The 16245-nt window shown below is 32.4% G+C and overlaps 1 protein-coding gene across 1 annotated transcript; it reads left to right on the top strand.

The window, feature by feature from the left end:
- Positions 8502-14824, top strand: LOC109358662 (kinesin-like protein KIN-5D). The gene is made up of 23 exons (XM_019603031.1): positions 8502-8624; positions 8774-8996; positions 9095-9224; positions 9665-9820; positions 9922-10398; positions 10701-10798; positions 10906-11062; positions 11170-11239; positions 11365-11441; positions 11525-11578; positions 11661-11741; positions 11834-11945; positions 12164-12250; positions 12356-12531; positions 12617-12778; positions 12859-12966; positions 13037-13195; positions 13277-13360; positions 13450-13655; positions 13733-13834; positions 13921-14030; positions 14115-14266; positions 14374-14824. The coding sequence occupies exons 2-23, from the start codon at positions 8824-8826 to the stop codon at positions 14593-14595; spliced, it is 3153 nt and encodes a 1050-aa protein (XP_019458576.1). The 5' UTR covers positions 8502-8624; positions 8774-8823; the 3' UTR covers positions 14596-14824.

The following is a 16245-nucleotide window of genomic DNA, read 5'->3' on the forward strand; positions in this document are numbered from 1 at the left end:
TTTGAAGACATGTTTTTTCAAAGTTATAGTCTATGAGTAGCTCCTAAGTTACCACCCAAAGGTGCGTTGGGGAGGACGGCTCTAGGTGTGCTAGCCACTAGGTTTATGGGTGCCTTTTCAATATAAAAAAATGCTAACCATAATCGAATATAAAATGAAAACTACCTTATAACTTTTTTTTGTTGATGGCGAGACTCGAACTCAACATTTTATTTCTTATGTCATCCCTCTTCACCATCAGACTGTTTAAAATCTGAAAGTATTACACTTATAATTTTGATATCAATATTATTGAGTTTGGTTGTTCAAATTAGCAGAAATCCTCTATAATACCAAAAATAAGAGGAGATTAATAATGTTTTATGCTTTTATTTTTTAATTGAAAAATAATTTAGAATCGTAGCATTTGAACAAAAAATTGCTACATCTTGCAATCTTTTATCAAGTAATGATTCTCTCATAAACATAGTTATAAGACTAACCCTCAAATGAGTAATGATTATGATGAAGTATTCTCCAAAGTAATGGATGTGAAATTTAAACACATGACCTTGAAGGCAATGCTTACTTAGGGGTGCAATTCACTTCCATTACACTAAATTTCTATTTGGTGATTAAAGGCATAGTTTTAAATGAATAGAGGTAATTATTCTGTCTTTTTTGTCATGTCTTTCAATGTTTTTTTTTTCATTTTACAATCCTCTATCTATTTCCCACATTTTTAAAGCTTAATCCACCTAAGAAAAGGGTCCAAAATCAATTCACAAATGATGTTTCCTTTTTTATTTTCTTTATGTTGGATGTAGAACCACACGGTTGAGGTTCAATAATGGGAACCCCACCCCACGAGAAAAGAATAAATTATCGTGATACCTGAATAATGGGTGCCATTATAATGAGCTACAAGCTACTATAAATGAATGCAACACCTACAATGTTGGAAAAGGCTTTCTATGCTTCATCATGATGGGTCGAGTTAATTAATCAAAAAGATTTAAAGATCATGCATATGCATTAACATGTAATATTTAATAATTATCTATGTGTAATGAGTTGGTTAGAAAAATATTTAATAATTATATTTTTACTTTAATACATTTTCTTCAGACTCATTATATATCGAGGTAATACATATTATGGAATATAATATATTATGGATAACATATTAAGCGCAAGCTTTACCGAAGAAAAAATAAAGGAGATTAATTTGTATAATATTAACATAACATGGTGAGCAATTCCAGTCTAATATATTGGTGCATTAGGCCCGAGCACTAGTTGGAAGTTTCTCATCTAATTATTTGTTTGTGTGTAAAATATATATACGGATAATGTAAAGATTTATACATATACATTCTATTATCTACTATTTATTTAGAATATTTTTTTGAAAAGTCAATAACAATTAAATATGATAAAACTTATAGATTATCAATGTATACAACTTTTTCTATTTATATGATACAAAGTAGAGAGCACCGTTCCCTTTAAGCAGTTTTACACTCAGTATAATATTGAGTTGGTTCCAAACATACAAGTGTCATAAACTTTATCTTCAAATAATGGTGGCATGTTTAAAATGTAACCTCAAAATGTAAAATTAACTCAAAAGAAGTAATATCGAGGCCTCTAAATTACTTACATTTAAAGGTTGCCAAAGACTTCAATAAATTCATATTTGACTTCAACCATAAGTAAATTAATAATATTTTAGGAGAAATGAGTATAATTAATACAAACATTACGTAATTTTCTATTTGTGAAAACAGTTTAATTTTTTTGGGTACATCAAAACAGTTTTAAAATGGCATTGCACATTTGAGTAATAATATTTGATGGTGAAATTATTCTTTAAAGAAACTATAAATTAAAATTAATAATGTAGCAAATATAAAATCTAAGGAAATTATAAGCACCATCATTCAGCAATGCGAGATCATCGTCCATAAGAATGCTGATAGAATTTTGCTTGTATTTCTTACTTGTAACCAGTGTTGTTAAAACCGTACCGGTTATCAAACCGGCCAGGGTACTGGTATAGTGGTATAGTGGTTCAACCAGTGGTTCAGTAATTAAACCGCATGCCGGCTAAACCGGACATACTACTTATATTTTTATATATATAAACCTAGAACAAAAAAAAAAAAATTCCAAATAGGTAGCTCAAATTTATAATCAATATTTATAATGTACTCAAAATTCACATAAATAAACAACTTTAAGTCTTTAACAAATTCAAAGTCTAAATTAAAAAACATATATCAATCCAAAAGTATCACTTAACAACCGCAAATAAATGACATAAGTTCACAACTCACTCTACAAAACAAATAAATTTGGAGTTTTAACATTTAACACCAATGAGTCAAAGTTGTCTCATATGAATATTATATTTTTATACCAAATCCTATCTTCAAACAGTACTCCAAGATTATACAAATGTATGTTAGGAACCAAAATGTGTAATCTAAGTATGTGTTGGAAGTATGTGCCTTGAAGGGTTGAAGAATGGTTGGAAATGTGGGTAACTTGTAAGGGATTTTTAAGTTTTTAAGTTTTTTTTTTTAAAGAACAAATATGTGTATAAACCGGCCGGTTTAGTAAAATACCGGCCGGTTCACCGGTTTTGACCGGTTTTGATCAGTTTTTGACCGGTTTTGACCGGTTTGATACTTGGCCGGTTCAACACCTGTACCGTACCGGTTAGGGGTCCGGTTCACCGGTTTTCCGGTTGAACCGGTCGGTACGAAACGGTTTTTATAACTATGCTTGTAACTTGTAATAGGAACAAAATAATCCTATTTTCATTGAGTATCATAGGCCCAAAAGAAAGACTGTTTTTTGATTTGGAAACATAAAATGGGCCAGTGCCAAAAAAGAGACCCAACCCAAATGAAGCGAATATTTGTCATGGAAAATATAAGGGGCATATTGTTAAAATGTTACCGACGGACGCTAATTTAAGTGGTACATGATTGATTCCCCTTAAGCAAGATCTCAGGTTCGAGTTTTGTGGATGGGAGTTCCCGGCTCGGACATGATTATCTTCCAGTGCAAGATACATGTAGGAAACAAAAAAAATATTGTTAAAATATTTTAGGGTGTTCTCTCAACAAACACGATTTGATCAGAATGATAATAAATGGGTCAATATGCACCGGTTGAGTTCGGTAAAATTCCTTGCCTTAAATGAAGTGGCTATTTCATATCCAAAAGGCACATGTATGTGGAAAACGTAATCTTTACTCTAGTTAGGAGTATTGATCCACCGGAAACTTATAATTGATTTTTTAATCTAAATAGTGTGAATAGTTAATACCTAACATTTGTTATGTAGGGGTGAGTATGAGTAGGTTGGTTAAGAATTGTCTTCTTATTTAGTTATAAATGTTGATCAAGTTATTTTTTAAACCCAATCATAGTTCTGAAGGCTAGCCAGACTGAAATGTCGATTTTTGGTCAACTTTTTAACTTGTCTATAGGTTCAATTAAATATAATGCATACATTTTAAATAAAGTTTTCTCAATATATTTATTATTATAGATATATACTTTAATAGATGACATAAAGTATCTTTAAATATTTTGTTAATCAAATACATATATGTATATATTATGAAGAAAAAAATATATTAGAGAATCAATAATATTCAAGATAAAGTAGATGTTATTACAATGTACAAAATTGAATATGTGCATACAAACATGTTAAATAAGTGGCTACGTGACGAGTTATGATTATCCAGCAGTCAATCATAGATATTAATTAAGTCTAAATTTTGAACCCAAACTTAGATTCGATAATAAAGAGTAAGTATATATATACCAGTTCTGTTCACCGTTTCACTATGTGAAAATTAATTAATATTTCACACTTATGGCTTTAACCGATAAATAAAACTCTCTAATTAATAAGAAAAGGAAAATAAAGTTAGTGAAAAATATAAATATTCTCGGTCATTAGAAATATCTTGTTAGCACATGGTGTGTTGCTATACTTGGCATTAGGGGACCAATATATATTCAGCATATATTCAGACTAAGGAAAGAATGCTGTGTACTTCATCAGCTTCCTTGACAGCAAAATCGGACCAAACTTTGTTTCTTTTTTCTTTTGTCCATTACTTTGCTTGCACTATCTATTAGAACTTCATGACTCAATGCACATGGTTCTTCAACAATTGTTATTAATTGTACAATATATAATTAACACAAATAACAATCATATTTTTATTCATGCTTTTCCTTTGGGAATTAATGTTGGACATGTATTCAACATATTTACATAGTATTAAATACTTTTATCACAAAAGTTAATTTGAATCAAATATAATATTGAATGTTTAGTGATTGACAAGATCTTCATCAAAATTTCAACAAAATCAATTAATCACATAAACATGAGAGCAAATAATTGATGTTTTCTTCTAACTTAAATGAGAATTTTACAATAACTTTTAAACATATACAAAGGAATAAAACATTACTTTAAATAAAATTTTAAAACAATGTTATACAATAAAAGCTTTAACTCAATGCCTATGTCATATAAAAAAATTGAGATTACGTACTCTAACACTTATACAAGAGTCTTTTTTTATGCATTCGAATTTAAGTGAGTCGATTTCTAAAAAAATAGTAATGCCTAGAACAAGTTTTAAGATTAATAGAATAATACTTGCAAAAATATACTTATAGGTTACCACTAACAAAGTCTTTACATAGACATCGTGTGAAGTAGTGGAATTATAGAAGATTTGAGTACAATCTTATCATCGAATATTTTCTACAATAGTTATCCATTTCAAAGTTTATAAAAGCATAGTTTTAAACTCTACATCTTCTCATAAAATCATCAGGGCATGCATGAGTAGTAGTTTTATGAGTGTGTGTATATAGAATTGTCTATCTTCTTAGTGAATGGTATATATAACTATCAAGGGTTTTGTTAAACATGCGATGTTTAAGGTCTTAAAGAATCAAAATTCAAAAGTATAAAGTCAACCTTGTAAAACTAAAAATGTTGGGTTTAATCACCTTGCTGAAATATTCGTTATATTTTGGATTCTTTAAAAAAATTAAGTTATAAAAAAATATATTATATTCCTTACTAAAATATACATTATTTCTCAAGATAGGTTTTACATTTTTGGGTTATTGTTCTTAAAAACCCTATATAAAAACTGTGTTAGAAATGCGGTTGCTTTCAAAATTCCAGTTAAGTTATACACATCATAGACCTAGGTGTTGACAAATGGGTTAGTTTTTGCACCGCTATAACAACCTTGCGTAATTTGGAAGATTACTGGTACATGGTTCTTATTACTTTGCAACTTTATTTTCTAATAGCAGAAATGAAACATTTTTTATATTTGATGTGCGAAGAGGACAAGTGCTAGATAAGTAGAAAGAACCTTGTCATGTGTTATGTCAGAGAATGAGGGTATTCTGTAAAAGGAGTGAAGTGAAGGATAAGAAGCATAATGATGGAGTATGTTCCAATTTAAAGTATAATTAATTACACCAAAATATTACCAATATCTGAAAAATACTATCAAAATATTCTAAGATTTTCTTACATAATATGATCAACATTTTAATACTAACGTTTAATTTTGTCCCAAATAGTATTACATTAGTTCATTTTAAAAGCAGCTCTAAGATTTTCTTACATAATATGATCAACATTTTAATACTAACGTTTAATTTTGTCCCAAATAGTATTACATTAGTTCATTTTAAAAGCAGCTTTTAGACTTATAGGTCACAAATTAATAAATATGATTAATAATTCGGTTTAATCATTAATCTCTTTATAATATTAATTATAGTTGTTTATTTTCATGAATTATCTCTCCTATAACTACCTAAGAGTAGAGTAGCGAAAAGAGACATTAATATTGTCTTGATTTTTAAAAGAGACAACTAAATAAGAATAATAACTATTTCCTGTAAACGATAATTTATGATTGGAGATAATAATAATAATAATAATAATAATAATAATAATAATGTAATTGAATTCATAGCTGAATACTTACCATCCTGGCAGCATATGCCTAGTTGTAATTTTGTGTTTTGTCATAGGAGAAAAACTTATATTAAGACGAAATCATATAGAAATAATCAATAAGATATGATAACATATTAATATTTTAATTTTAATTAAATTTGATTTTAAATGATACCATTAAAAACTATAAAATATATTTGTTTCTACATATAATATGTTTCATGCATCTCTATACAAGTTTTTTTATATCTTAAAAAAAGAAGGCGTTCATCATGGTCTTAATAAAGTTCCCTTCACTTTAAGAACTTGCTTTTTTCTATTTTAAAATGTGATTTTTAGATTGACTCAAGTGAATGACATTTATTACTGGACACAAAAGTAATACAATAATTAATACAAAACCAGATACGGCGAAAACCATTACCACCGCTCCATTAATGAGAGACCTAAGAAAGTAATGATCAGAAAACGTTTAAAGGAAAGCCTATAAACGTATTATGTGTATAGCAAATCAATGAGGTATCTAAACTAAAAAGTTATTGTAGAATTGTATAAGTTTCTAAAATAAATTAAATCATAATATTAATGCTCATAGGATTCTATTGTGCATCAAAACTAGAGTCTAGATATTCAGAAGAAAAAATAATGCAAGTGATTGGAATCATAAAAACCAATGGGGCATGTACCTCGTTCTTCATCGAGTGGGGTAATTTGAGCCATTATATCACCATGCTATACCCCACTTTGTCTTTCTTTCGTGATACACCAAATTTCTACTCACTTATCATCAAGGCTCTATTAAAAAAGTTTATACTGTATTACTATTTAGCTCGATATCAGGTCATGAATCCTAGGGATAAACAATAATATGCTATTTCAAATAATTTCATAATTTTCGTATTTTATCATACACCAATAAAAACATGTCAATTAAAAAAATTAAATATTTATTATTTTTTTCTGTTTTTTGGTGTGATTTGAGACATAATTTAATGTATAGTTTTTTTGGTTTCCCACGTGTATCCTCGCACTGTATTCTCGAACCCGAGACATTGCTTAAAGGGAATAAGAAGCATATACAAGATTCGAACTCGAGACATTGCTTAAAGAGAATCAAATATATATCACTTGAACCAACATCGGTTGATAATTTAATACATAATTTGATACAAATAGATCTCTGTCTTCACATACATATTGTAAGCCAGTGTAGGAGATGGAAAACTGTTACACATGAACTTCAAGCTCGGAGAAAAGTGATAAAATGATTCAACTAAATTCTAATTCTGTGGCTTGGTTAACACATATTTTACCATTTTTTCTTCCAATTTTTATATTGCCATAATTTGGGGAATGGTATATGAGTAAAAAGAAAAGAAGCACATGCCATTCTAAAAATTTATTGTTTATACACATCATGTTTTCATTATTAAAATAATGAAAATGAATTACATAAATTAATTTCAATTTTAGTGGCATATAGTCTTAAAAGTGTTAATGAATAAAGTATGATGAAACGTAATTTTAAGATGTATATGATGGAGATGCCCAAAGGAACAAAAATTTATGTGGGTCCTGGGGCATGCTACTAAGGGACCAGCTTTCATAAAGGAATCCTCACCTTAATTATTTGGATAAATGATCTTCTTCCTTAATATTTGAAATTAAGTTAATAGCAAATTATTATTATAAACATAAATTCCACGCAATAAGCACAAGAGAAGAATCACTTACTTCTTCTTAAAGTGTGTGATTAAGAAAGTTAAAGTAATTGCGTTGATTAATTTATGAATTAAAAAGTATGATAAGGACATAGAGCGCAATGGTTTTAGCTGTTTGAGTTTCAAAATGTTTCAAAAGTTTTTATATTGATGAAGCTTGTCTTTTTATAACGGTCAGATTGATACGAAAAACTAGAAACGTTTATTTTGGACGCCGTTATCCTCACCCTTCCCCTCCTCAATTTCCGTCACTTAACGGCCTTTTAAATTCAATTTCCATATTTCTCATTTCTTTTTAATTTAATCTAATTTCTCCTATTGGCCAGCTTGTTACCTTTCTATCTTCCAATCCAAAACATGCCAACTACCATTCACTCCATAACAAGTCCATATCTTACAACAATTTAATCTTAGTCATCAATTTTCTTAAATCAAACGGACCAAATGATTGAGTGAAATAAATGATCAGAGAAAAAAAATAATCTTAAATTAAGTTTCATTCATTTCATCAATTTGATTTAAGACAGAAAATGAATGATTCTGATTGAATATAACTTAACTTAGATATATGAATGACTCTAATTAAAAATAACTTAACTTGAATGTAAATAAATGATTATAATTATATATATATATTGTTGCTCCATACTGATGCTCAATAACTAAGAGGTTATTTTCAAATTTTGAATCATTTTAGATAACAAACTTACTATTGTGTAGAGATTTTTATGCTCTAAGTTCATATTAAATTGGTTAAGGCATTAAGCATTTAGAACTATATAAATCTTAAGTAGCTGTGGTTAAGTAGTGTAATATTTGACTTGAAGCTTTCTCACGTGAGATCACATTTGAAAGTAGAATCAAAGCAATCTCAATTGAAATCCAGCACTGTAAGTTCCGATTTCAACTCCACATTGTTTTATTCTATTCCATTCTTCTTCATTCTCGATCCACACACTTTCATCACTACTGAACACACGCATAAATAAGTGAAAAACAAAAATAGAAAGTGTGAGATATAGATTTTTGTTTTGATCAGGTTTTGGAACTGATTCAGAAGGTTTTCGAGAGAAGAAGATAACAATAGGAATGGAATCACAGCAGAGAAGAGGAATCGGAGGATTGGTGGCGGTGTCGCCGTCGCAAACTCCGCGGTCTACTGATAAACCGTCGCGAGATCTGCGATCTGCGGATTCAAATTCCAATTCTGGAAAGTATGAGAAGGATAAAGGCGTCAATGTGCAGGTTTTGCTTCGTTGCAGGTGAGTCACTCATTTATACTCGCTCTAACTCGGTCTTGAGTTGAATTGAATTGAATTTGTTTATGATTAACTCGGTGATTTGTTTTATGTGTGTGTAGGCCATTGAGTGAAGATGAAATGAGGGTGCATACGCCGGTTGTGATTTCGTGTAACGAAAATAGAAGAGAAGTTTCAGCTGTGCAAGTTATAGCCAACAAGCAGATCGATAGAACCTTCAATTTTGACAAGGTTTTCTGTTCTTGTGCAAAAAAATCTTTCTGATTTATTTGAGATTTGACTACTCTAATTGCTTGGTAAAATGTATCCAATCACTTACATATATGAACTTGTTTTTATGCTGCTATAACCAAAATTGGAAAAAAAAACTCTACTTTAAATAAAATTAGCAAAAATATATGATTTTAAATTGCAGTTGTAGCTAGGGAAATCACGGAGCAGGAAAAAAAAAATGCTACTGAAACTGCAAAACGAAATTTAGATGTTTTCAGTTTTGAAGAAGATAATCTCATTCAAGACTTGAATTTGAAATACTTTAATTCTGTTCCAACTCTCTTATGTCTTACCTCACCTTTGATGAATCATAATCATGATACAAAGAACTTGTTTGTTTTTTGTGAATCTAAAATTGTGTTATCGAATTATGCTGATTTTCTTTATTTTGGCCTTAGGTATTTGGTCCTGCCTCTCAACAGAGAGAACTGTATGAGCAGGCCGTGTCTCCTATTGTGTATGAAGTACTTGAGGGCTATAACTGCACAATTTTTGCATATGGTCAAACAGGAACAGGGAAGACATACACAATGGAAGGAGGTGCAAGAAAGAAGGTTATTATTCACTTCAGCACCTACTCTAATCTTTATGATGATATTATCTCATTAAATTGTATTGAAATCCATTTGTCTCTGTTATGTTGTTGATTTTGTAGAATGGCGATTTTCCAAGTGATGCTGGTGTCATCCCAAGAGCTGTGAAACAGATATTTGATATATTAGAAGCTCAGAATGCTGAGTATAATATGAAAGTAACATTTCTAGAGCTTTACAATGAGGAAATAACAGATCTCTTGGCTCCCGAGGAGAATTTAAAATTTGTGGACGACAAGTCTAAGAAACCTATTGCTCTGATGGAGGATGGGAAAGGGGGTGTTCTTGTCAGAGGCTTAGAAGAAGAGATTGTTTGTACCGCAAATGAAATTTACAAGATACTGGAAAAAGGATCTGCAAAAAGGCGCACAGCCGAGACACTTCTTAACAAACAAAGCAGCCGTTCTCATTCCATATTTTCTATCACAATTCATATTAAGGAGTGTACTCCAGAGGGTGAAGAAATGATTAAATGTGGGAAGCTAAATCTTGTGGACCTGGCGGGCTCTGAGAACATTTCACGTTCTGGTGCAAGAGAGGTATCAAATGATTACGCCAGATTTGGGTTGGCACCTGCATTTAAATATTTAATTTGGAATAATATGACAACTTGCTTGTTTTGGCATACGTTGTAACATCTTACTTATCTAGTTTGGTTGTAAGATTATTGATATTCAAAAATGTGTTAATGCCTTCACTATATTTCAAAAATTGAATTACCCTTTGATTCACCCTGAAGGCTGACATCAGCCTCTGACAATATCTCAGCCTTGTTCTATGGCTTTGTCTGAAAATAACACAATTTTATAGCTTTGGAGCTTCACTGATAAAATACTTGCAGGGTAGAGCAAGGGAGGCTGGGGAGATAAATAAAAGTTTGCTTACACTTGGTCGAGTGATTAATGCTCTTGTTGAGCACTCAGGCCATGTTCCATATAGGTATGAGTTACTGCAACTTATGTAGTTGATTCTCATTGACTTTGTTTTGGTTGTTTTTAAAATCTGTAGAATGATTTTTTATTAAGATATATCTCGTATTATATCAGGGATAGCAAATTAACCAGACTCTTGAGGGATTCATTGGGTGGTAAAACCAAGACATGCATTATTGCCACAATATCACCTTCCATTCACTGTCTGGAAGAAACCCTCAGTACCTTGGATTATGCACACCGTGCCAAAAATATCAAGAATAAACCAGAGGTGACTTTTATTGTTGCTCCTTTTCGGTCAACATTTTGCTCTATTATCATTGCTATATTTTCAGCATTGAAACATGTCTAATAGTTTGAAGTTGGTTATTTTTTCAGATCAATCAGAAAATGATGAAATCTGCAATGATTAAAGATTTGTATTCTGAAATTGACAGACTGAAGCAAGGTAATTGACTGTTTCCAGATTAATGTAGTTTCTGTAACTCACATTGTGCTCTCCCTCTTCTTTTCTCTTAATAGGAGAAAATAGTATGTTGATAAACTTCTTTCCCTCTTTAATATGTTACGCAGAGGTGTATGCTGCAAGAGAGAAGAATGGAATATATATCCCACGTGATCGTTATCTTCATGAAGAAGCAGAGAAGAAGGTTTCCTCGCACATGTTTTAATGTGAATTAGAGATACATTATAATTTTGGAAACGTTGCTAATCCAAAATGTATGTTCTCTAGGCCATGGCTGAAAAGATTGAACGGATGGAACAAGGAGCAGAGTCTAAGGATAAGGTATATTCCACAATTAGTTAATCTCATATTTACTATGATTACTTGTCTATTGACACTAGGACGTGCTATAATTTGTGTGTAGCAACTATTGGAGCTTCAAGAACTCTACAATTCGCAGCAACTTTTGACTGCTGAACTAACTGATAAACTTGAAAAAACTGAGGTAAAATTGGTCATGCATAACTGTTTCATTCTTTTGCTCTGAATTTTTTACTGCTCAATAATTAAACCTGCTTCTGGCATATGTATTCTCAGAGACGTCTTCAAGAAACTGAGCAGTCATTGTTTGATCTTGAGGAAAAGCACAAACAAGCAAATGCAACAATTAAGGAAAAGGAATATCTGATAAAGAATCTCCTGAAATCTGGTTAGTAATTTTAATGTTACCATTTGTCGAGTCCCTTTAAAATTACTTTTGTTTGGTTGAACAAGAAGAGGAAGACGCGAGAGAGGGAGGAAGCAGATAGATAGTGGTTCAACTATTCTTCATATTGGTCACCGATGTAGAATGCTAAAGTATGTTACACGTGCAGTATGTTATACTTCATTTCTTTGATGTTCAACTATTTTTCATGCCTTTTTCAGAGAAAGCACTTGTGGAGCGTGCAATTGAACTACGAGCAGAGCTTGAGAACGCTGCATCAGATGTGTCAAACCTGTTCTCTAAAATTGGTTAGTAGTATTCTCCAGTTGTTTTCTTGTGGGTATCAATTGGAGAAGTACATGCCTCTGACATTAAGGGTTTGTTTACCCACAAATTGCCTTTTCAACCTTTAGAGCGGAAGGATAAAATTGAAGAAGGAAATAGAGTACTTATCCAGAAATTCCAGTCCCAGTTAGCTCAAGAGCTTGAAGTTTTGCACAAGACTGTTTCAGCATCTGTAATGCATCAAGAGCAGCAACTAAAGGTCATGGAGGATGATATGCAATCCTTCGTATCAACAAAAGCAGAGGTGAATTTTAAAAGAAGGCAACTATGTTTGTTAGTTATACTTGATTTTTCAGATTTACAAACTTCATTTTGCTATGCTTCTGAAGGCTACCGAACATCTTAGAGTGAGGGTAGAAAAGTTGAAAAACATGCATGGTTCTGGTATTAAATCTTTGGACAATTTAGCGGAGGAGCTTAAAGGAAATAACCAGTTAACTTATGAAGGCTTGAAATCTGAAGTAGCCAAACATTCATCTGCCTTAGAGGATGTAAGTGGTCTCTTATTACCATTTAAAATTTGATTCTAAGTAATCTTTCTTGCCATGTTAACCTATTTTTTGTGCTTCAGCTTTTTAAAGGTATTGCCTTAGAAGCTGATTCATTACTAAGTGATCTTCAAAGCAGTCTCCACAATCAGGAGGCTAATTTAACTGCTTATGCTCATCAGCAACGAGAGGTGGGTGATTTTTAGTTTGTTTCTTGAAATTTAGAGTTAGGGTTGCTAAATTTTCTGCAATTGCATGCAGGCACATACCAGAGCAGTTGAGACTACACGTGCAGTATCTAAAATAACAGTGAACTTCTTTGAGACTATAGATAGGCATGCATCAAGTCTGACCCAAATTGTGGAAGAAGCACAATTTGTTAATGATCAGAAACTGCATGAACTTGAAAAGAAGTTTGAGGTGACTACTCGTTTTACCTATTTAACTTTGATACATAACATTTTCTTTTTTACCGTTGATGCATCTCATTTTCTTATTTAGGAATGTACTGCATATGAAGAAAAGCAACTATTGGAGAAAGTGGCAGAAATGCTAGCAAGTTCAAATTCTAGAAAGAAAAAATTGGTAACTCTTGCTTTTAAATGTGCTAATTTTTTCTATCTCTACTGTTTCCCCTGAGTACCTGAACTAACCATTCATTTCTTAATTATTAGGTTCAATTGGCAGTAAATGATCTTCGGGAAAGTGCAAACAGTAGAACCAGTAAACTGCGGCAAGAAGCGTTAACCATGCAGGATTCCACTTCTTCTGTCAAGGAAGAATGGAGAGTTCACATTGAAAAGACAGAGTCCAACTACCACGAGGACACTTCCGCTGTAGAATCTGGAAAGAAAGACCTTGTGGGGGTTCTTCAAACCTGGTATGTACTAAAGCCTATTTTGTCTCCATTACATTCTCTTCTATTTACTGAGCCCTGTGCTGAACAAACAACTGCAGCCTGAACAAGGCAGAGGTAGGTTCACAACAATGGAAGAATGCTCAAGAGTCCTTGCTATGTTTAGAGAAGAGAAATGCTGCTTCTGTGGATACTATTATCAAGTAGGTTTTGTATTCTCTATTAAGACAAAAACTGTTGAATGTCAATACATTTTTGTTAACCCTTTTTCCATTGTTTTCTTTTCTAGGGGGGGAATGGAAGCTAATCAAGTTCTACGTGCTCGATTCTCAAGTGCTGTGTCAACTACACTTGAAGATGCAGGAATAGCAAACAAGGATATCAACTCATCCATTGAATGTTAGTATTACATCTCATACCTGCCTATCATTACTGCAGCGGTAACCATAAATGTCAACTGATAAGTAATAATCACACTTGCAGATTCGTTGCAACTCGATCATGAAGCTTGTGGAAATCTGAACTCTGTGATAGCCCCATGCTGCGGTGATTTGAGAGAACTGAAGGGTGGTCATTACCACAAAATTGTAGAGATAACAGAGAATGCAGGAAACTGTCTTCTCAATGAATACATGGTAAGACATTTAAAGCATCTATTCAGCCTTAACAAATAATTTTCATTAGACATCGGTTACTTGGTTCTAATTTCTTATGTTGAAATAAATTACCATGTGACATACAGGTTGATGAACCATCTTGTTCTACACCAAGAAAGAGACCCTTCAATTTACCCAGTGTTTCATCCTTGGAAGAACTAAGAACCCCTTCATTTGAGGAACTATTGAAGTCATTCTGGGATGCAAAATTTCAACGACAAGCAAATGGAGATGTCAAACATATTGGGGTATATGAAGCCACTCAATCCGTAAGAGATTCTAGAGCTCCTCTTACTACGATTAACTAGGACACTTGAGATTTTGTAAATAGCATATTGTTCAGATGTAATTCCATAAAATGCTATATTCATTTGTTGTTTTGCTATTTTTTTGGGGGGAGATAAAGGTAAAAGAGAGGGTCAATCGTTGTGGAGGCAGGAATGGACAAAAGGGTTATCTTTTTTAGTTTGGTTAAGAGCTTATATTATTGATGTAGGCTGAGATTGGTACCTAAGATGATTTTGGGCGTGTTTGCATGACTATTAAATAAGCACAAAAATTGGAGGATCTGAGGGATTAGTGGATGCTCGCTAAAAAACCACATCTCCGAAGTGAACAATCTAGTGATAAGTGCAATTCTGTAACCTATTTGATTAGACATCACCAAAATACCACGACCACGAGAATATTGAGACTTGGCAATTACCCCTTTAATCGTCATGCGAGGTGGATATATTTGAAGTGGAGACATCTAAATTACAAATTTTGTATTACTAATTTGATTAAAAGACTTGATAGTTATCGTTTTCATGAAAAGGTGAGCTCAAACCAATCTCAATAATCATGCATGTCAGAATAGTTCATACTTCATAGTAAGAATTAAAATATCTAAAAATATTAGTGATAGAAAGTACATAAATAACTCATTTGCTCACATTTAGAACTTTTGAGCAATTATCAGATTTTCCAAACCAACGGGAATGGATTACACATTATAGTGATTTTGAACTCTCACTCTTTCCAATACAGTGAACACTGTCCTCGATCGGGCAAACAGCCACCCATATGTTATTTTCAGGATTTTACTGTTGTCTTTCCAAGTTGATAGTAAATAGTGTTAATTCTTGGTTATTTGTAATTCAGTTTTGTTAGTTAATGGAACTTTCTATTTGTAGGTTGTTAGTTAGTTAATCATTGCTATAAATAGTAAGGCATTTGCATTGTAAAATTCAGAATTCTTCTCCTCCTCTTTGATCAATACACTACACTAATATTCATTGAATGTCTTCTTCTTAATTCCATTCTGTTCTTCCTTCTTCTTCTCTGCTATACCCTCTCTGTTTTCTTCTGCTTTTAACAAATAGGAGGTATTTTCTTCTGCTTCTAACAGTGGTATCAGTTGCTTTGTGCGTGTGGATTCTGTGTGAATCTTCCTGAGGGACCTATGTGTGTGTGCATCTCCGTGATCAACAGCAGCAAAGTGTAGCAGTGATGACAAGCAATGGAGGATTCTCATTGACACTTCCCATCTTGGATGGCAAGAATTATGATCGATGGAGGAATCAAATGAAGGCCATCTTTGGATTTCAAGAGGTGTTTGAAGTTGTCCAACATCGTTATCAAGAAGTTGGGGAAGGGGCCACTGAAGCTTAGAGGACAATCTACAAAGAAGCAAAAAAGAGAGATTGCAAAGCTCTCTTTCTCCTGCATCAATGTGTTGATGGAGCCAATTATGAGAAGATCAATGGTGCTGAAACTGCTAAACAAGCTTGGGATTCTCTAGAAAAGAGCTATGAAGGAATGGCCAAGATCAAGAAGGTTAAGCTGCAGCAGCTCAGAAGGCAATATGAGCTCCTGCAAATGGAGGATGGTGATTCAGTTGCTGAGTACATGACCAAGATTTTGGCTCTTTCTAACCAAATGAGGTCATGTGGCAAAGTACTGAAGGAGAAGAGCCT

This window comes from Lupinus angustifolius, chromosome LG10 (genome assembly GCF_001865875.1).
Source record: "Lupinus angustifolius cultivar Tanjil chromosome LG10, LupAngTanjil_v1.0, whole genome shotgun sequence".
NCBI lineage: Eukaryota > Viridiplantae > Streptophyta > Magnoliopsida > Fabales > Fabaceae > Lupinus > Lupinus angustifolius.